The following is a 22303-nucleotide window of genomic DNA, read 5'->3' as shown; positions in this document are numbered from 1 at the left end:
AGTGGCTCACACCACCATGTGAAAAGATACCTTATTCTTCTCAGCAGCCATTCCAAAATCTGCACATCTGTGTTCCACAAACATGTCGCTCTCAACAAAACTGCCAGGGTCCAGCAAAACACTGATCCGCTCTCTGGCAGTTAGCTTTCCCTACAACACAACAAAAACCATTTAGTGGGGTCATCATAGGCAAAGTCAGTAAGCAAGGAGCATTCATGAGAAGGCCAGGAAGACAGGGCTTACCCCTTCACCTCTCATGAAAGCCTCTATTCCATCAACCCGCCCAAAACACAGGTATGACAAGTAGATTTCAGCCAATAAGGACATCAGGGCAGACAGGGAGCTTCAGGAGCCAACAGGGGAAGGCAAATAAGGAAATGGGAGGAGGAAAAGGTGAAGAGAAGTGGGGGTAAGGAATCCTGACCATGGAACAATATACTAGTTCCACAAACATTTATTGGAGACTTAAGGAGCAATCATGGAATAAAAAGAAGAATGGAGGAGGTGGAAAACTAAAGTAGGCTTAGTGAAGAGTCTGAGGCCACATACACAGATTCACAAGCTTCTTCTAGGGAACTCCACACAAACTCACCTCACTAGTGGTCAACCCCAGGGACACTTCTGGGACTACTTACTGATTCTTCTCCTGCCTCCTCCATGGGCTCCTCTCACTATCCTATATTAGGGGCTCTGCTTAGGGACCCCACACCTGACAGTGACACTATGATACTGAGACAACCGCACAGAGGTAATAGCTCAGAAGAAAAGGAGGGGGACAGAGAGCAGTAAAGAGCTCACTTGAGAAGAGTTAAAAAAAAAAAAAATGATGCTTGGGGACGGTGAGGTTGGAACCTTCAACTTATCAATAGCTTCTGTTGCTTGGACTCTCAAGCCCTTACTCAGAGCAAGCCAAACAGCCAGGCCCACTGTATTCCAACCTCCCTCCACCCTGGGGGAAAAAACCACCTCAAACTGGCTTTTTTTTTCCCCCATAAGAAAGTAGCCAAAGCCAGTGAGGTCTTTCTAAAACAAACAGGCCATCGTATACACTATTGTGTAAAGTAGAATTAAGTTTTCCAGAAAGCAATTTGGCAACATATATTAGAGTGTTAAAAATATTTCTATCTTTTGACCCAGTAATTCCATTTCTGGGAATCTGTCCTATGGAAATAGTCCAAAAATTTGTTTTAAAAAGGGTGGAGAGAGGGATTTAAATCAAGTCAGCCTCCTGACTAAGTCAGCTCTAGCAAAAGAAAAAGTGCTTCTTGAGCCTGCATCTAAGCCCAGTAGAGTCTACCCAGGAAGAAGTGGGGTGATGTTCCAGGGAGGAAGTCAGCAATGGGTCCCAACACAAAGAGTGCACAGGAGCACTGAAAGGCCTTTCAAAGGATGATGCAAAGGTTCCTTCAATCGAGACAGAGCCACCCCAGGGGAGGGAGGGAAAATACTCCTGACACCACATACTCAGCCAAATTTTTTAAAGGTTTATTTATTTGAGAGAGAGAGTGCACCTGGGATGGTGCGGGGGAGGGACAGAGGGAGAGAGAGCGCGAGTCCCAGGCAGACTCGCTGCTGAGCCTGGAGCCCAACTTGGGGCTTGATCCCACCACTGAAGATCACGACCTGAGCCAAAACCAAGAGTCTGAGGTTTAAGGACTACACTACCCAGATGGACCCACACTCAACCAAACTTATATCTCACTCCCAAGGGTCAAAAATTACAACTATCTTCTCTTTAGAATAAATGACTCCTAGGGATTAAGTAACTTGTCAAAAAGGAACAGTCACCTTCATGTTTTTGTCAAATCAGAATTTATAACATTTAAATCAACACTCAAGGGGCATCTGCTGGAATCCTGGGATCAAGCCCTGCACTGGGCTCTCTGATAGCGGGGAGTCTGCTTCTCCTCTCCCTGCCATTCCCCCGGCTTGTGCTCTCTCGCTCTCTTTCTCTGTCAAATAAGTAAATAAAATCTAAAAATAATCAATCAATCAATCAACATCCAGTTTAGACTTCAATAAAGAGCTAATTCAAATCTCCTCACTAAAGATCCTAGCGTTCCACCCCACTCACCACCCCTCACCACACTTGACAGTTGTGCCTCAATGACCTTCACCTCTAAGAATTTCACTTCTCTATCTTCTAGCACATCAGTCCAGATTCACACACGTGTCAGTGAAGCACTGCATGAGCCTAGTTTCAAGTCCCAGGTCACTGATCTGGGCCTCAGTTTCTCCTGCTGCTAAATGGTCCACACAGCATATCTCTAAAGGCCAGCTGTCTTGCCTCAAAAACCTCCCTGCCTCCGACAGGGTCCTTTCCTACCCAGCATGTCGATGCATGCTAAGACCTCAAAGGCGTTCTGCCAGCATTGAGGGGTCAGAAGTTCCACAAGTTCCCCGTGCACACTCCGCCCCAGATTACTTTGAGATTTTGCCCACGTTAATTCCCCTGCCGTATGTTCCGATTTTCCTGCTCCCATAAGAGAGGCAGAATTTACCACGCTTTCACAGGGCAGGAGAATAAACAGATTTTTTCCCCCTAAGTGCCTATCATCGCTTCCGTAGCTATACCAATAAGATTGTGAAGGAATAAGTACTACTAGTTTCTTCTTTAAAAAAAAAAAAAAAAAACTGACTCCTGGGACGCCTGGGTGGCTCAGTTGGTTAAGCAGCTGCCTTCGGCTCGGGTCATGATCCCGGCGTCCTGGAATCGAGTCTCGCATCGGGCTCCTTGCTCAGCGGGAAGCCTGCTTCTCCCTCTGTCTCTACCTGCCATTCTGTCTGCCTGTGCTCGCTCTCTCTCCCTCTCTCTCTCTGACAAATAAATAAAATCTTAAAAAAAAAAAAACTGACTTCTAGTGATTAAGTAACTAGTCCAAAAGTCTATAGATGTTAAGTGGTGAGCCAGCTGGGAGCCGGCCAGCTCCCTCTAAATATCCAGAAGCAAAGTGGAGAGTAGTAAAGCACAGTGGTGCTTATCTTCGTTTTACCTGCAACTTGGTAAAAGGCAACAGGTACTTAAGGTGAACCTTCTCGACCCCGCCCCTCCCCGGCATGGCGCTGATTGGCTGAAAGGACTGGGGCGTCGCGAGCTGGGCACTCTGTGATAGGTCGCGAACGCCGAGGGGATGGTCCGACCACCGCGGGACTCACCCGCTTATGCTGCGCATCTACGCGGCGCTGGCCTCCTCCCACCAATGCGGCCTTGCGCTTTTTCTCGATGCGATCGTTAACGGAGATAGGCTGGCTACACAGGTTGCGGACTGCGGGCCGGAGACTGCTCACCACAACGCTGCGGCTTGCTCCAGCAGCCAACGCACGTATTGCCGCCGCCATTTCTGCTCTGCAGGCCAGCCCCCAACCTTGTGCGTCTGAGTACGCATGTGCGTCAAGCGTGGGCACATAGGGTTTTGCGCCTGCGCAGCACCTATGGGACGTAAAGAAGCTGTGGGTTGGACATCAGGGCCCTCTAAGGAGAAAAGGCGGAGCTTTTGAGACCCCAGACCCCACTAGAGCGTTACTTTAAGAAGGATAATACTGGTCCTCAGCTCTTGTGCCTTCCTTGCTGCACGGAAGAGGGTTTTGGTTCTTCTTCTCTGTCTACCTAGACCTCTAGTTTGGTCGTCCCACCACCTCCAGAAAATGAATAGATAATAGCAGATAGCCGACATTTGTTAAAAAACAAACAACAACAACAACAAAAAACACTGTGCCAAGTGTGGCTTTAAGCACGCACTTGCATTACCTTATTATCCTGATTTCACAGATGAGGCAAATGAAGCACAGAGAGGTAGAGTGATTTGATCAAGAGCAGAGACTAAAGATGTAGTGGGGCCAGGATAACAGAGACCCACTCTGTGCCGCGTGTTGAGCACAGGGCTCCTAATCTCTCGTGGGTAGTTCTCGAAGTGTGGGCGTGGGCACAGCGGTTTGACTATCACTTGAGAGCAAGCGGGAAATGCAGACTTTCAAATTCTCATACTTCATCCGGGACCTACTGAATTAAACTCGGGCTGTAGCCAGCAATCTGTTTCACCAGATGACCTCTAGGTGATTTTGATGCTTGCTAGAGTTTGAGAACCACTGCTTTAGGAATTCGGAACTGAACTCTTGGGGGAGGTTGTCCATCTGTTTCCCCAGCTAACAAGCAGGTCTTCAAGGCAGAGAACAAGGTGTATATCTTGCATTCTTAGTCACAGAGAAAACTGCTAAAATTGGTCATTAACCCCTCCAAGCTCCGGCTCACACAGCCAGAGCCTTCATAAAGTCCAAATTCAGGCCTGGGGCTTAAATTTTAATGCAATTCAATTCAGCAAATATTTTTGAGCACTTACTATAAGCCAAGAACTAACCACCAGTGTTTATTACATTTCCTTGAGTAGGAGTTATTCACCTGGATATACAGGGAAGCTGAGGATCCAAAGCCTGAAGTCATGTGGCTGGACAAAGCCCATCTGACTCCGTGGTAGATGTTGTTGGACCTGCGTTTGGGTCACTGCTTTAAGAATGTCATCAACTAAAAAAAAAGGACGCCTGGGTGGCTCAGTTGGTTAAGCAGCTGCCTTCGGCTCAGGTCATGATCCCAGCGTCCTGGGATCGAGTCCCACATCGGGCTCCTTGCTCGGCAGGGAGCCTGCTTCTCCCTCTGCCTCTGCCTGCCATTCTGTCTGCCTGTGCTCGCTCTCTCCCCCTCTCTCTCTCTGATAAATAAATAAAATCTTTAAAAAAAAAAAAAAGAAAGAAAGAAAGAAAGAATGTCATCAACTGGGGAGCCTGGGTGGCTCAGTGGGTTGAAGCCTCTACCTTTGGCTCAGGTCATGATCGCAGGGTCTTGGGATCTAGCCCCACATCAGGCTCTGTTTGGCTTATCTCTCTCTCTCTCTCTCTCTCTCTCTCCTCTCTCTCTCTCTCTCTTTCTGCCTGCCTCTCTGCCTACTTGTGATCTCTATCAAATAAATAAATAAATAAAATCATTTTTAAAACAAAAACAAAAAAAAAAACAAAAAACAAAAAAACGAATCTCATCAACCTAGAGAGATAGACAAAAGACTAGCCTGGTAGCATAGGGGAGAATTTGCACAAGGCTGGATGTGTCAAGGAGAGTATCTCTGAAAAAGTAACTAACTATATGCTAGAAGTGGCATATTCAGATTCACACACAGTTGTATCTCAAGCTTTTGAGGAATGGTGGTAAATGAGACTACAGAGCAGTAATGGAGCTAGAGTGTGAAGAATTTTGCCATGTTCAGAATATGGGGCTTCATATGGGCTGAGCCTTGAGACTGCTGTTTGATCCTTTGCAGATCCCTCTCCTGTGGCATATCTCATACTGTGGTAAGATTGTTCCACTCTGTTCTCAGCTAGATTCCAGAGGACTGAGACAGTGGCCATCTTGCTCAGCACTGTGGTCCCCGCACCTGGAAGAGGGCCCAATACATAGGAAGCCTTCAGAATGTATTCGTGGAACTGAACTGAGCTAGCAGATAGGCAACTGCCTGTGGTTCAACAGGTTTTCTCCTACACCTGTGCATCCTTCCAGACTCTGCTTAGGTATCATCTCCTCAAGGCAGTCTACTCTAATCCTCATTCTGCCTAGGTTAGGGAAAGTATCAGTCCCTCAGGGAAGTAAGGTAGGGTTTTGTTTTTGTTTTTGTTTTTAACTTTCCATAAACAGTGCTTAGCAGAAAGCCCAGGAGGGATCTATAAACAACTATTAGACTGAACTTTAGTGTTTCCTCCAAGTAGTTCTCTTTTTCTACTTGCTTTTTCCCTTCCACTCATTCTTCCTCCTCACTGTTCCAGTGCTCTACCATGGGTATCCCATATATGGTCCTATAGATTTATACTGTTATTCTTATATTCTTATTCTATACCTTTACTGCTATTCTTTACCACCCAGCCTAGGATGGGTGGACATGGGTTAGGAGGAGGGTGGAACAAGCCAGTAACTTCCCTCTGGAATCCTAACATGTTCCAGGCTGTTTTCCTGCCCCTATTTCTCCTTGCTTGATTGCTATACTTGAGTTATTTCTCCATTTTGAGACAGGAGTCTCCCTGGACTGGCCATTCTATGCCAGTCAGCACTCACTGTCAGCAAAGCTGGGTGAAATAGAAGGAAGGAGTAAAGCTGGAAGAGGTCACACATATTTGGGAGAGTGTGTTATCTGGATCTTCTAAGAAGCAGCTGCCAAGAGAGGAATTAAGTGTGCAAGAAATCAATTAGGGGAACAACCTGTGAGAGAAAATGGGGCAGCAGCTGGGAGAGGCTGGAAGAACTATCAGATTGCAATGCGAGTCTGAATCCCACTCAAGGAGAGAAAGAAAGAAAAGTGACTGGGATCTCCTTAGACTACTGTGCATCCTTAAGGAAAGTTCAGCAAGGCTATTAAGAAATCCTAGAGGCAAATATTCGTGCCCCTTGTTTGGCGGCAAGCAGCCCATGAGAGGTGTGGCCTCCGTACTAATTCAGCAATTAATTCCATAACAGCTGGTGCTCTTGGTCAATTACTCTTAATGCAACCCAGGTGTCTTGTCACCTCAGCAAGTCTGGGGTGGTTGGAAGTAAGGGGTGTGAGAGAGGAAATTTTGGAGAGCAGTTGCCATCTACATGGGAAGAGAGAATATTTAAGATGTTTCTTATGTATGATGGATGTACTTCTTTCCTTAATGCTTTATTTTTTAATGAAAAAAATGAAGTACATTAAATTTAATTTTTTGTCTGACTGTGTCTCCTTGACTGCTAACATTGCGTTATAGGAACCCTGTTCTAAATTTCAGTTAAAACTGTTAAGAACTGGAACCTGGCTTTCCCTACACCACACACATTTTCCAAGCCATCTTGGAAAATCCTCATCTTTTCTGACTCCTTGGGCTCTGTGGTAAATGAGCAGAACTCTATTGTTCCTTTTTCCAGAGACATTTCCAGAACATTCTTCTACCCTTGCTGAGCTGCTCTACCTTTGAAGTTTTGGCCATCTGTTGCTACCACCTTACAGCATAACACCTGCCTCTCCTTTCTCCTGTGATTACCACATCAGGCTCACTTTCCTGCTCTTCCCTGTTGTATTATTCAGGGTTCTCTAGAGAAAAACAATCATTAGGATATATGTAGCTATATAAAGAGATTTATTACAATAATTGACTTATGTGGTTAGGGAGGCTAAGAAGTCCCACAGTCTGCTATCTGCAAGATGGACCAAAACAAGTAGCCAAGAAAAAAAAATAAATATGTAAGAGGCATCCAAATTGGGAAGAAACAAAACTGTCACTATTTGCAGATGACATGAAAGTATATTGAGAGAACCCTAAAGACACCACTGAAAAACTTTAGAACTATTTGAGAGAGAGACAGTGAGAGAGAGCATGAGCAAGGAGGTCAGAGGGAGAAGCAGACTCCCCATGGAGCTGGGAGCCCGATGCAGGACTCGATCCCAGGACTCCAGGATCATGACCTGAGCTGAAGGCAGTCGTCCAACCAACTGAGCCACCCAGGCGTCCCAAGCCAAAGCAATCTTGACAAAAAAGAACAAAGCTAGAGGACTTACAGGCCTTGGTTTCGAACTATATTACAAAGTTATAGTTCTCAAAACAGTATGGTATTGGAATAAATACAAACACATAGCTCAATAAAACAGAACAAAGTGCCCAGAAGTAAGCCCTCACACATAAGATCAATTAATTAATAACAAAGGAACCAAGAATATACAATGTAAAAAGGACAATGTCTTCAACAAATGGTGTTAGGAAAATCAGACAGCCACATGCAAAAGAATGAAACTAGACCACTATCAATACCATATACAAAAATTAACTTGAAGGTAAGATCTGAAACCACAAAACTCCTAGAAAAAAACATAAGCAGTAAAATTTTTTACATAGGTCTTGGTGATGATTTTTTTAATTTGATGCCAAATGCAAAGGCAACAAAGGCAAAAAATAAATAAGTAGAACTACATCAAATTAAAAGGCTTCTGTGCAGCAAAGGACACCATCAACAAAATGAAAAGACTACATGGGAGAAAATATCTGCAAATCATATATCTAATAAAGGACTAATATTCAGAATATATGAAGAATTCATATAACTCAAGAGCAAAAAAAGAATAATATTATTTAAAAATGGGCAGAAGATTTGAATTGACATTTTTCTAAAGAAGACATACAGGGGACCAACAGGTACAAGAAAAGATGCTCAATATCACTCATCATGAGGGAAATACAAATTAAAACCACAATGAGGTATCATCTCCCACTGTTAGAATGGCTAATATCAAATAGATAAAAGATTAACAAGTGCTGATGAGGATGTGGAGGAAAGGGAACTCCTATACACTGTTGGTGGGAGTGTAAATTGGTGGAGACACTATGGAAAACAGTATGGAGGATCCTCAAAAAAAGTAAGAATAGAACTACCATATGATACAGCAATTCCATCTCTGGGTTTTTAGTCAAAGAAAATAAAAACACCAACTCAGGAAGGGATAAACACCCCCATGTTCATTGCAGCATTACTTATAATAGCCAAAACATGGAAACAATCTAAGTATCCATTGACAGATTAATGGATAAAGAAGTTGTGAGATTGGGCGCCTGGGGGACTCAGTGGGTTAAAGCCTCTGCCTTTGGCTCAGGTCATTATTCCACTGATCTCGGGGTCCTGGGATCAAGCCCTGCATCAGGCCCTCTGCTCTGCAGGGAGCCTGCTTCCCCCTCTTTCTCTGCCTGCCTCTCTGCCTACTTGTGATCTCTGTCTGTCAAATAAATAAATAAAATCTTAAAAAAAAAAAAAAGAAAAAAGAAAAAAAGTTGTGAGAGATATATATCTCATTATATATATATATAATATATATCATATATAATATTATGTAAAATAATGTAATGTTATATAATATATAATATATTATTATATTAATATATCATAACATAATATTATATATAAATATATAATCGTGTTATAAAATATATTATTATATTGACATATTAACTTTATATTATATAACATATTAATTATATATTATATATTGAAATATAAATATATATTGAAATATTATTCACCCATGAGAAAGAATGAAATCCTTTAGTGACAACATGGACAACGTTTGTGACAACATGGATGGATCTTGAGAGCATTATACTAAGTGAAATAAGTTAAACAGAGAAAGGATGATCTGACTTATTTGTGGAATAAAAGAAAGGAAGAAAAGAAGAGAAGAAGAAGAGAAAAACGAAACTCAGATACAGAGAATAAGTTGGTGGTTGTCAGAGGTGGGGAGTGGGGAGTTGGGGAGTGGGTGAAATAGGCAAAGGGGGTCAAAAGGTATACATTTGTTATAAAATAAGAAACTCATGTAATATACAGCCTGATGACTATAGTTAATGAAACTGTATTGCATTACTGAAACTTGCCAATAGAGTAAATCCTAAAAATTCTCATTATGAAAAAAAATTTGTGACTATGTGTGGTGACTAGATTTATTATAGTGATCATTTGGCAATATATACAAATATCAAATTATTATGTTGTATATCTGAAACTATTGTCAATTATACCTCAGTAAAAAAGTGTTCTATAACGTTCATAGTTTATTGCATGTTATTCATATGTATCAATGAATATTAAAGGTTATATGGTTTTATTTTTTTAGAAAAGATAGAGGACCATGAAAGCCTCTGATGCAATTTAGTCAAAGTCCAGAGGTCTGAGAAAGGACAGCTAGAGTGTTAATGGTGTAAGTCTGCATCTGAGTCCATAAGTATTAGAACTAGGGGCGCCTGGGTGGCTCAGTGGGTTGAGCCGCTGCCTTCGGCTCGGGTCATGATCCCAGGGTCCTGGGATCGAGCCCCGCATCGGGCTCTCTGCCCAGCGGGGAGCCTGCCTCTCTGCCTGCTTGTGATCTCTCTCTGTCAAATAAATAAATAAAATCTTTAAAAAAAAAAAAAGAAAAGAAAAGAAAAGATAGAGGACCATGAAAGCCTCTGGTGCAATTTAGTCAAAGTCCAGAGGTCTGAGAAAGGACAGCTAAGCAGGGAGCCTGCTTCCCCGTCTCTCTCTGCCTACTTGTGATCTCTGTCTGTCAAATAAATAAAATCTCAAAAAAAAAAAAAAATAAGTTTAGAACTAGGAATATGGATGACCTAGAGCAGGAAAAGATTAATACCACCATTCCTAAAGCCATCATACTGAGATGTTCTGACTCTCTGGCCTCAGAATTCCTCAGTTTTCTCAACATGAAGGGCCTTCAACTCTGTTCCACTTCAGCCACCAGCACACAGGGCCTCGTAATCACTAAGAATTGCTCCACTTCTAGGAGTTCGAACGTGGCATCTTCTCTATCACCTCCGTTCCTCCTACTGTTCCCACACACTTTCTTCACCCTGCACCTGGTCCATGCCCACAACATAACCCTCTAGTTCCCTCAGTTTAAGTATTTAAACTCTGCCCACTCTAGCACTCTGGCCTCTCTTGACCCCTTGAATTTCCATCATCATCACCATCCCAAGGCCCAACCCTTGTTTTTTGATTGCTCTGATTTTATTCAGAGACACCCACAATCGCTGGCTCAAGTCACAGAAATCATACTGGTTCTGTCAGTTTCCTAGAGCTGCTGCAACAAATGACCACAAAATTGGTGCCTTAAAACAACAGAAATTGGGGCACCTGGGTGGCTCAGTTGTTTAAGCCTCTGCCTTCAGCTCAGGTCATGATCTCAGTCCTGGGATCGAGCCCCACATCGGGTTCTCTGCTCGGCAGGGAGCCTGCTTCCCCCTCTCTCTCTGCCTGCCTCTCTGCCTACTTGTGATCTCTCTCTGTCTATCAAATAAATAAATAAAAATCTTAAAAAAAAAAACAAACAGAAATTATACTCACGGTTCCAGAGACCAGGAGTCCAACATCAAAGGCAGGCTATAGACAATACTTTTTTGTTTTTGTTTTTTTATTTCTTTATTTGGCAGGAGGAGCAGTAGGCAGAGGGAGAAGCAGGCTCCCCACTGAGCAAGGATCCTGATGTGAAGCTTGATCCCAGGACCCTGGGATCATGACTTGAACCCCCCAGGCTCCCTAGAGAATAGTTTCTTGCCTCTTTCAGCTTCTAGTGGTTACTGGTGTTCCTTACTGTGGGGCTGCAAAACTCCAATCTCTCTTCTGTCTTTACACAGCTTGCTTTCCTGTGTCTCCATGTCTGTGATCTCCTTCTCCTTTTTCACCATCCATTGGATTTAGGGCCTGCCCTAAATCCCATTTGAGTCTATTTTGAGATCATTAACTTCATTATCTGTGAGACTGTCCTATTGAGGTCACATTCACAGATACCAGGGGTTAGGGACTAAAACATATATGGTGGGGGTTGGAGATTGTGGGGGAGACACAATTCTCTACTCTGTACTAGAACACTACTGATTTTTGCCATTCCTTGCTGTTCTCCTCAACCCCATCTCTGTGAGTCCAAATCTAATGTATCCAATTCCAAACATCACCTCTTCCATGGAGCATTTCCACAATTTCCCATTAGAAGCAACTTCGCTTTTCTCTAAACTCCCATCTGCTTCCCCACCACCACCACCACCATTTATAACTTTTACCAATTTCTGCCTTTTATGGGTGCTATATAAGAGAGCTTTATACTTTCTCTGGTTACCTGGATTGCAGAAAGTGCTGCCCTGTGTCTCACCAGCAAACTTCACTTGGGAACCTTTGGTCAGGCTAAAATCATTACATTGCTCCTGCCATCACTGAATATGCTGCCCGCTCTGGCCCCTCTACCTAAAGGTACCTTGTCTTTCTTAACCAACAGAGCTCTAGTGATTTATCTTTCCTAATCAGTTCCCTATGTTCCTGCCTCTTAGCTTCCCCATTCCCCCCATCTTCTGTTCAGCAAGCTCTGCCCCTTCTCTGCCTCCACCTCTCAGTCTCCCACTTGTTCCGATCTGTGAAGCACAATTCTGCCCCTCAGGTCACCAGGTGCCTCCTTATTTTCTTCTCCGAAAGTTCAGTACTTCTTTGGAGACTTTCTCCAACCGACTGCACCTGGCCAACTAGAAATCCTTCACTTTCTTCAAGAACAGTCTTTACCTTCTTTGCTTTTCCTGAGGTATTGGTTCACTTCCTTCTTACACCTAACACCTTTCAATCCCACAAAGTACTGCATTCTTCTCTTTTTTCCATAGGTTTTCCCCACTTCTTTGTGTATCTGCTGGATATACTGCATTAAAATTACTTATTCAGGCTTTGTTGACCCCACCTTCCCATTCACATTGCATTCAAATTCAGTTTGTTGTTATACCAGGTAATGGGGTTTGGATGTATGTGTTCAGAACTGTGATACACTGGGTACACCTAGCTGACATAGTAGAAGATAGGAAAATGGGTGGAGATTCAAAGAAACAGTCTTTGAGCTCCCAACAACATTTCCAACACTGCCTTTTGAATATAGTGATCCTGCCATCCTTCAGGAAGCCCTTTTCCTTTTCCATCTCAACCAAAAGAGTCTTAGTGACTCTCTTCATTTCTGGATACTAGGTTTTGCATTCCAGATACTGTATATTGCATTTAAGCTAAAATGCAGCCATGCATTTTAGACAAGTACTCTTTCTTTTTCTCTCACCCTCCTCCTTCTTAGCCCTCTTCCAACTGCTTATAAATTCTAAGAGTCATGGTACTAGATCAAGAAATATTTATTTTAGGGGTGTGTGGGTAGCTCAGTCGGTTGAGCGCAGACACTTGATTTTGGCTCAGGTCACAATCTCAAGGTCCTGAGATTGAGCCCCTTATCGGGCTCTGCACTGGGCATGGAGCCTCTTTAGGATTCTCTCTCTCTCACCCTCCTTTGCCCCTCCCCCACTGCTCACATGCATGGACTCTCTCACTCTCTCTCTCTCTCAAAACAAAAAAAAAAGTTTCTTTTAATCAGTGGCTTCTCCTCCTAACTGCTCTAATTCCTGATACAATTCTTTTTTTTTATTTTTATTTTTTTTAAAGATTTTATTTATTTATTGGACAGACAGAGATCACAAGTAGGCCGAGAGGCAGGCAGAGTGAGAGAGAGAGAGAGAGAGAGAGAGAGAGGAGGAAGCAGGCTCGCCACTGAGCAGAGAGCCCGATGTGAGGCCCGATCCAAGGACCCTGGGATCATGACCCAAGCTGAAGGCAGAGGCTTTAATCCACTGAGCCACTCAGGTGCCCCTAATTCCTGCTACAATTCTAAAAGGCTCTGCGGATTATGCTAATTTCACAATTATTTCTATTACAATGGATGGTTTTAATCAATTGGTAAGAACTATGCTATTCTAAAGCAGTTAAGATTAACATCTAGCACCTGAAAAAATTGACTGTGTATGACTCTACTGGATTATAAGCTTGTATAGAGTAAGGGTTTTATAATATATATTTCTATATTTCCATTGCCCCATAGGTCCTGATACATGAAAGATATTCAATCACTGAATGAATTTTGTTTCTCCCTAACCTGTTTCTCTGGAAAAATGGAATTATCTGACACTCATCTCCATCATTAACGGCAGCTTCTTTCTCATGAAGCTTAGGAAACCTAGTTTCCTGAGTGTATTGTGAACATTTGAGGCATACTTACTGGGGGACATCAAATGTAATGAAGATCATCAAGGTACAGTTCCTACCACTCCTCTCCCAAAATTCCAACCTCATAATTGATTCAAGTGTGACCCTGAGTAAATGAGAGAAAGAAGGAAAGAAGGCTGGGAAGAAGCATCTTAGATAGCAGTGCAGTCTAAGAAAGGTCAGCAAGAGACCAGGTTGCCACCATGTACTCTGCTATCACACATGGTTTATTCTGTCAAGAAGTTAGGAAAGAAGGAAGTACAGAGAAAATGAGGGAGGGTAAGAGAGAAAGAAAAAAACCAAGGAAGGAGGAAAGGGAAAGGACTAAGTATGTGTTGATGTAGTCTTCACTTACAGAATCAAATGGTCATAGGCTAGAAGCAGCCCTAGAAGGAAATACTGCTATAATTAAAAGTAGGTAAAGCATTTCTCGTGCAATGTAAAAACATGTTTTGACGTCTTCAAAACGGAATTCCAAGTGACACCTACAAGCAGTGTAACTGGGAAAATCAGTACATCTCTGAGCTACAGTTGTCATATTGATAAATGGCAATAGTAGTACCAACCCTATAGAATACTTGGAAGAATTAAATCAAGTATGAGAGCTTATGCAAAGTGCCTATCACAGTGCCAGGTGGGCATCAGGTGCTTAATAAACAGTAATCCTACGGACCTGAGTTTGGGAAAAGAGTCCAGTGGAGATGGGAAGGATAGTATAGATGGAAACTGATTCTGGGTATCTAAAGAAGAAAATTAACTATTGGAAGGAGGAAATTGTCAAGGAAGCTAGAAAAAGAAGTAAAAAAGCAAGTAAATGTAGAAGCAGGGAAGCACAGCCAAGGTCATACCACAAGAACAGTCTGTTTAGGACATGGACTGAAAACAACTGTTGCCAGGCCTTGCTGCCACTGCCCCTAGATTCTCAAGGCCATACCACCACTGTGAATAGTTCCTATAGTGTCTTGTATCTTTGCATTACTCCCATATTCATAGTACTGAGTGGAAATACATCAGATTCTTAGAGACTAAGTAACAGGCCCACAGTGTAGCCTGAGAAAGATCTAACCCATTTGGCATCATGAGTCCCATAATGGGAGACTCCCTCTAAATAAAAGGGAGTTAAGGTGGGAGTAGCAAAAAAAAAGGGACAATGATTTCTGTATTATTTAGGATAACGCTAGCAACTGTAACAGACGAACCCCCAAATTTCTGTGATCTAACGCAATAGAAGCTTACTATTCACTCATGAAACATTCCAGTGTAGGTGCTTCTTGCATGGTGAGAAGCTTTCCTCCATGTGGTGGTTCAGGGTCATAGGCTTTTCCCATCTTGTGGCCTCAGCATCCCTAGAGTCCTCTGCATTTAAACAGAGTGTGTGTGAAGGAGACTGGTAGAGGAAGAGCTCTGTTTCTTAAAGACCCCAACTACCCCTGGACATGGGGTCAAGCTTGGGAATGTAGTCTCTGGCTGTTACAGTTACTTTCCAGCAACAACTTCACACTATAGAAAGTGTGGGTGGGTGGGTGGGTGGAATCCACAAACTTTGGGTTGAGGAATAGCTGATTATGCCACAGCCTCTGCTGGGTCAAGGCATGGTAAAATATATGGGGAGTGGGGCCGGGAACTGAGGACTAAATTATCCTGAGAAAATGGGGAACCATTTTGAGGAAGTGATTGTGGTGTGGGAAATGAGATAGTACACTGAGAAGTTGAAGTAGGTGGGAAACATTACTTCTGGAGTGCAGAATTGTCTAAACAACTCGGCACCTTTGCCTACTCTTTTCCTATGGTGGTTGATTGGAGCTCCTTCTATGTACAGGGCACTTGGTAAAGTGCAGAGGTTAGCAAAGGTGACATAATGGTAACTATATTCAGGACATTTCTAAGCTAATGGGGAAGATATATACATAGAAACATAAGTTTTATTTTCTCAGTAGCATTTGGGAAATGTCAGGTAGGTTGTAGTGGGAAATACTCTGAGAGTTCAAAGTGAGAACTTATCGCCGACAGCTGGGAGCTTAGGGCATGTGTTTAGTCCAGGTTCTCCAAGAAGCTGATGCCAAGGTGGGATTGAATATGTGAGAAATTTATTAGGGTAAATGCCTGTGAGAGAAAATGGGGAGAGAGCCGAAGGAGTCTGGGAGAGACTTTAGACTGCAAACATAAAGTAAATCTGACCCTGAGTGAAGGAGAGAGGAAAGAATGGAAGGCAGGCTGAGTGGAAGCATCTTACACTGTAGAGCAGGTTAAGGAAAATGGAGCAAGACCATCAGGGACTCCTGGAGCAAAGTCACTCGTCGGATGAGGCCCACATCTCTCAAGAAGGGCCCGCTGCAGTTTCCCTGCCACACTCAGGCATGGGCTCCGTGCAGCCTGCAACATCTGTAGCCTCAGAGCGAACCCAGCGGTGAATTTCAGAGGACAGCAGCTGGGGCCCTTTGTCAATTACATTCCTTGCAAGTGGAGATCTGAGAGGTACATTCTCATAGCCTCTACAGCCTACCTTTTGTCCCACACAGGTCTACCTCTTTGTACAGGTTTGGGAAGCAGTTCTACTGTGGACCTTTCTTCCCGAGGGGAAATTCAGAAGAAAGCTTTTAGTGGAATGAACCATAGCTCTTCTTGCTGCAGTCAATTTTAAGGCCATAACTGGTACTCATTCTCTCCCTCCCTCCCTATCTGTTCTCAGATCCCCTCACCCTGGCAGATCTTAGTAACTTACCTGGTGATGTGACCCAAACTATCATTCTGGAAGTTTCTGAGCCACTGGTAATCATACCTATCTTAGGCCAGAGTTCCTTCCTGTGTCCATTCGTGGTTACAACAAAGCAAGAGAATACCAGAAAGCACCAAAGTGGAGTGTCTGGCTTCTGTATGTGTTCCTCCTTGTCCCCATTGTACAAAAACAGCCCTCCTGCTGATCAGGGTCAATTACCCTTGCTGGATGCTAATTCTCGCCTGTTCGTTCCTGGACACATGGTGTTCAAAGTGTCCTGGCAGCAGCTGTGGCTTATAATTCAATGGGACCTTTGCTATATCCCCTGGCAAAAGTATGCTCTCTTTGGGGACTAGGACCTCTAATCCTGCAGTCAAGAGTTGTGGGGACAGGAAGCACAAAATCCCTCAGTGGGACATCTGGTGTGATTCATAGTAGGGCCACTCCTGCTTCTGTTCCCTTGGCTTCCAGACCCTTGTATTCTTACTCTTGAGGATACAGCACTGTACAGAGATCTGTGATTTAAAACATACACTGTGTCCAATGGGGCCTGCTCCTCCCTCCAGACTGCTGCCTCTGTACTGTACTTCAGTGCTGTTAGGTCATTTTAGACCTGCCTTGACTGAGCATTTTAATGTCTCTGGGGCTCTGCTGCTCTAACAATTAGGTCTTCATCTTGCCACTCAGCTGTGCATTCCCTTCCCCTGATAGAGATAAAGGTCTCTTTGTAAGCTTTCCCAAAGGCCCTGTGGCTCTCTCACTTAACCAAAAACTGCTTATTAATGGCCCTCAGTCCCTCATGATTTCTCTACAGGACATCAATACAACTTAGTAGTGATCACCCAATTTTACTGTCTTTGTAGTCTTTGTCCCTCCCCCCTGCCCCGTGTTTTTCAACGGACTGCATCATCACATCTGCCACAGCATTCCTCTCCCCTGGGACATATTTCCAGGTTAACACTGGTGAAACTTTTAGCACGTGAGCTACCACCTTGTGCCAGAACTATCGATGTCTCATCTATTTATCAGGGGAACATCCTCTTTGCTAATGGGCAGTAGCCATTCCAAATTCCTATCTTACTGCCTTTTTCTTGGGCCACTCTCAGTACCACCTGTGTTTGTCTGAGTCTCTAAGAAACGGATGCCAGGGACTCCTGGGTGGCTCAGTCGGTTAAGCCGCTGCCTTCGGCTCAGGTCATGATCCCAGGGTCCTGGGATTGAGTCCCGAATTGGGCTCCTTGCTCGTCGGGGAGCCTGCTTCTCTCTCCACCTCTGCCTGCTTGTGTGCTCTCTCTCTCTGACAAATAAATAAAATCTTAAAAAAGAAAAAAAAAGAAATGGATGCCAGACAAGATTAATGATACAAGAAGTTTATTAGAGGAAATGCCTATAAGAGAAACTGGGGAGGCAAATAAAGGAGGCTGGGAGAGCCAAGAGACTATAATGCAAGTCTGACCCTGAATGAGAGGAGGAGAGCAGGAAGGAAAGGAGGAGGGAAGGAAGGGAGTTTGGATGGAAGCATCGTGTCCCTGTGCATTTCTAAGACAGGTTTGACGAGGCTGTTTGGGGTTTCTCACTCTTTTGTCAGAGGACTCTCATATCTCCTGGGAATGGGACTGCCTTAGTATCTCTGCCATGCTCAGTCATTGGCTAGGAACAGCCATGGGAAGCAGAGCCTTGGGGCAAAAACAGTGACAAATTTCAGAAAGTAGAGGACAGGACCTTCAGTCAATTACGCTCACTATAATCAGTGATCTGAGAAGTGTATTCTCATGGCCACCACATTAACCTTCATGGAGGAGGCAAAATAGTACCAGGGCCTAGAAAATAGGTAGGAATTCGCTAAGTGGCCATGGGCAGAAGATGCATCCAATGATGATAGGTGGGCAGGGTGTATTTTTGTGTTCTAGATAAAATAAATAGGGCGCCTTATCTGAAGGGTGCTTTATCTAAAAGGCTCACTTTAGCAGTGTCATGGGAAAAGGTGTTGGAAAAGCAGGTAATGATAGAATACCTTGAATACCAGTGTAAGAAATTTAGGCTCTATTCAATAGCTTTTGGGAAACCATGGATATTAAATCTATATATTACCTAACCTCTTGGTAACATTGAACACTACTGATCATTCTGTCCTGTTTTACTTCCCCCTTCCAAAAAATTTTCCTGGTTTCTTTGGTATAACAAACTCCTAGTTTCCTCCTCTATCATTATCCACTCATTCTCAGTCTGTTTTTTGCAGTGCTTCATGACTTGAAAGTGGGTGATTTGTCCAAGCGAGAATATGAACGGAGTAGACCAAAAGTGTACAGGTAGAATTAATTAGTTTTTAGTTAATTAATCCATTCAGGCACATATTTCATGATTATGCCACTCTCATACCTGGGCTCTTTAATGGCTTCTCAATGTTCATACAACAAAGACAACCTTTTTATTCAAAGATTTTTATGTATTTATTTGATAGAGAGAGGGAGAGCACAAGAAGGCAGAGAGGCAGGCTGAGAGAGAGGGGGAAGCAGGCTCTCTGCTTAGGGCTCAACGTAGGGCTCAATGGCTAAGACCATGATGTGATCAAAGGCAGAGGCTTAACCCACTGAGCCACCTAGGCACCTCAAAGACAAACATTCTTAACATGGCCTATAACACCCCGTACAACCTAGACCCTACTAATCTCTGATTCATCTAGTACCATCCCCCAAGCTCTGCTCCAGCCACACTAGTCTTCTGTCAACTCTTCAAAATGACATGTTTCTCCTTCTGATGGGTCTTTGCCTTCACTGGGTGGAAGGTTCATCTCTCCTATTGATAGTAGTTAGTCTCTACCCATCCTCATATTTCAGTTTGACACTTGTTAGACAAGCCCTCCGTGACTTGTTTATCTAAATTAAATCCTTCTGCTATATGTCTCCTAGCATCATGCTCCTTTTATTTGTAATTATCACAGTTGTCATTTTATATTTATTTGTGTCAATATTTGATTAATGTCAGTCTTGTCAATCTCTCCAACTATGCTGAAAAAGCCCATGAAGGTAAGGGCTGTGTCTAAACTTTTATTCTTTTAATACTACTTCAGACAATAACTAAAGCATACTTGGCATAATACCTTAAATAATGAATGCATGAATGAATGAACAATAGTTCCTGAGCAGGGGAGGGTGGTGATGTTTGTGCAAAATATAGTTTCAGATAGCTTAATAAGAAAATACTGGCTAAGATAAATCAAAGGTCTGAGAGACTGAGACTAGAGTCTGGCTAGAAGTCAACTGTAAGAGGTAAAGATAGTATATTAGGGTATAAGCTATGCTGCTGTATAAAAGAACACCTAGGGGCGCCTGGGTGGCTCAGTGGGTTAAAGCCTCTGCCTTCGGCTCAGGTCATGGTCCCAGGGTTCTGGGATCGAGCCCCGCATCAGGCTCTCTGCTCAGCAGGGACCCTGCTTCCTCCTCTCTCTCTCTGCCTGCTTCTCGGCCTACTTGTAATCTCTATCAAATAAATAAATAAAATCTTAAAAAAAAAAAACACCTAAACATAATGGCTTAAATGAAGTAAAGGTCTATTTCCCTCTCACAGATGTCTTCAGAATTTACCCGCAACAATATACACTGGAGTATTATTTAAAAGGTGATAAATTAATAACCTCAATTTAACCTCAACTTAATTTAACAACTCAATTTAACTTAACCTCAACTTAAGTAGATTGTGCCACTGCTATTCAATGGAATAGCAATACCTGTTAAAATGTCACAATGGAATATGACTCAGCCATCAGAAAGGATGAAAACCCAATATTTGCCTCAACATGGGTGGAGCTGGAGGAGTTAGGCTCAATGAAATAAGTCAAACAGAGAAAAACAATTATCATATGGTGTCACTTATTTGTGGAACATAATGAATAGCATGGAGGACATTAGGAGAAGGAAAGGGAAAATGAATGGGGGAAATCAGAGGGAAGAGGTGAACCATGAGAGACAGTGGACTCTGGGAAAAAAACTGAGGGTTTTGGGGATGGGAGGGAATGGATGAGTCCAGTGATGAGTATTAAGGAGAGCACAAATTGCATGGAGAACTGGGTGTTTTATGCAAACAATGAACCATGGAAACCTAGAACTAATGATGAACTAATCAAGAACAAATGATATGGGGGCACTTGGGTAGCTCAATTATTAAGCATCTGTCTCAGCTCAGGTCATGATCCCAGGGTCCTGAGATAGAGCCCCACATCAGGCTGCCTGCTCAGCGGGAAGCCTGCTTCTCCCTCTCCCACTCCCCCTGCTGTGTTTCCTCTCTCGCTGTGTGTCTCTCTGTCAAATAAATAAATAAAATCTTAAAAAAAAAACAACCATCCTAATGATGTACAGTAGTACATGACTAACATAATAAAAGAAATCATGAAAAAAAATCAATTTTCTAACCACAATGGAACTAAGTTAAAATAAATAATAATTTAAGAAGATTCACATAATAAAAAAGATTCCTAGAAAAATCTCCAAATACTTGGACACTACGTGATACACTTCCAAAACAAAAAACCAACCCTCCCCCTCAAAAAAAAAGTCACAGTTGTAGATTGGGGGCTCCCATACTTCTGAGTATGTCAGAATTACCTGAAAGCCCTGTTACAACAGCCTACTGAACTTACCCCAGAATTTCTGATTCAGTAGGTCTGGAGCAGTGAGCAAGAATTTGCATTTACAAGTGCTTAGGTGATACTGATTCTGCCAGGGACAACAATTTGAGAACCACTGTTGTAGGAAGAAATTTAACAACATGGAAAAATGCTTATGCCACACTGTCAGCTGAAAAAAGCAGACTCCAAAATAGAATTATATTTGTGATCTCATTTTGGTAGAAAAATACATGTATTTATGTACACATCAGTAGAAATCTCTTAAGAAAAATTGTTAACAGGTTTATTTATAGATGGTCTTTTTTGTGTTAGTAAGTTGTTTATAGTTAACATTTATAATAAAGTAGCTTATTGGTTTCACTTTATTTATTGTGGTAAAACACACATTATAGTTACCATCCTAACCATTTTTGAGTGAACAGCTCAGTGGTATTAAGAATATTCACACAGTTGTGCAACCACTACCACCATCCATCCCTATAACTTTTTTATCTTATAAAACTAATACTCTATACCCATTAGGCAATAATTCTCTGATACTCCTTCGACCACAATTATACTTTGTCTTTATGTGTTTGACTCTTCTAAGTACCTCATTTAAGTGGAATCATAATAAGGTGATAAGGTGATTTGTTGTGGGTTTTTTTTTTAGGTGTTTGTTTTGTTTTGTTTTTTAGAGAGGAAGGCGGGAGAGGGGCAGAGGGACAGAGAGAGGAAGAATCAAGCAGTTTTCATGCCCAGCGAGGAGCCCAACATGCGGCTCGATCTCACAACCCTAAGATCATGACCTGAGCTGGAATCAAGAGTTAGATGCTTAACCAACTGAGTCACCCAGAAGATCCAAGTGATAAAAAAGTGATCCAAGTGAAAAAAAAAAACTGATAGGACTTGGAGGGGAGTTGTCAAAGTCATAAATCCAAGGTTGTACATTTTAGAGAAACAGAGTGACGAAGACATGGAAAAGAGTAAAGTAAGATCGGGATATGGAAAAATGATAATGAATTTGGTTTTGGATATATAAATTTACAGGTGACCACAGGACATCTAGGTGAAAATGGAAGAAAGAAGTTAGAGCTGCAAATCTGAAGCTCCGAACATATATCAAAATAGAGATATTGATATTATAGTTATTTAAAGAAAAGGGATAGCTTGAATCAGTTGAGTGAACAAGTTGCCAGAGTGAGAGTTTAAAGAAGAAGGGTTAATGACTATGTCCTGAATTCATTCATTCAAATACTCATTCATTCACTTAAAAATAAATGAACTAATACTTTAGGCTTTCAAAAAAACTTACAGTCTAATAAGCAAAATCTAATAAGTGAGATGTAAATAGCTGGTTTCATTTTAGGGGTATCTTAAATGTCCAACTGAAATAGGAAGAAATAAT

General features: G+C 42.5%; 1 protein-coding gene across 2 annotated transcripts in view; it reads right to left on the bottom strand.

Annotated features, from left to right (window-relative positions):
- Positions 1-3387, bottom strand: part of PCCB (propionyl-CoA carboxylase subunit beta) — a 96292-nt gene extending 92905 nt beyond the window's left edge. Inside the window, exons 1-2 of one of the 2 annotated variants that reach the window (XM_059162696.1) lie at positions 3157-3387; positions 31-150 (exon numbers count right to left, since the gene is read on the bottom strand). In XM_059162696.1, coding sequence (XP_059018679.1) covers positions 31-150; positions 3157-3339 — 303 coding nt within the window. In that variant the 5' untranslated portion in view covers positions 3340-3387. The remainder of the gene's footprint in view (positions 1-30; positions 151-3156) is intronic. The other variant, XM_059162697.1, reaches the window with a different exon arrangement.
- Between the last annotated feature and the right edge of the window lie 18916 nt (positions 3388-22303).

Source organism: Mustela lutreola, chromosome 2, assembly GCF_030435805.1.
Source record: "Mustela lutreola isolate mMusLut2 chromosome 2, mMusLut2.pri, whole genome shotgun sequence".
NCBI lineage: Eukaryota > Metazoa > Chordata > Mammalia > Carnivora > Mustelidae > Mustela > Mustela lutreola.
This window is presented reverse-complemented; position numbering and strand designations above follow the sequence as displayed.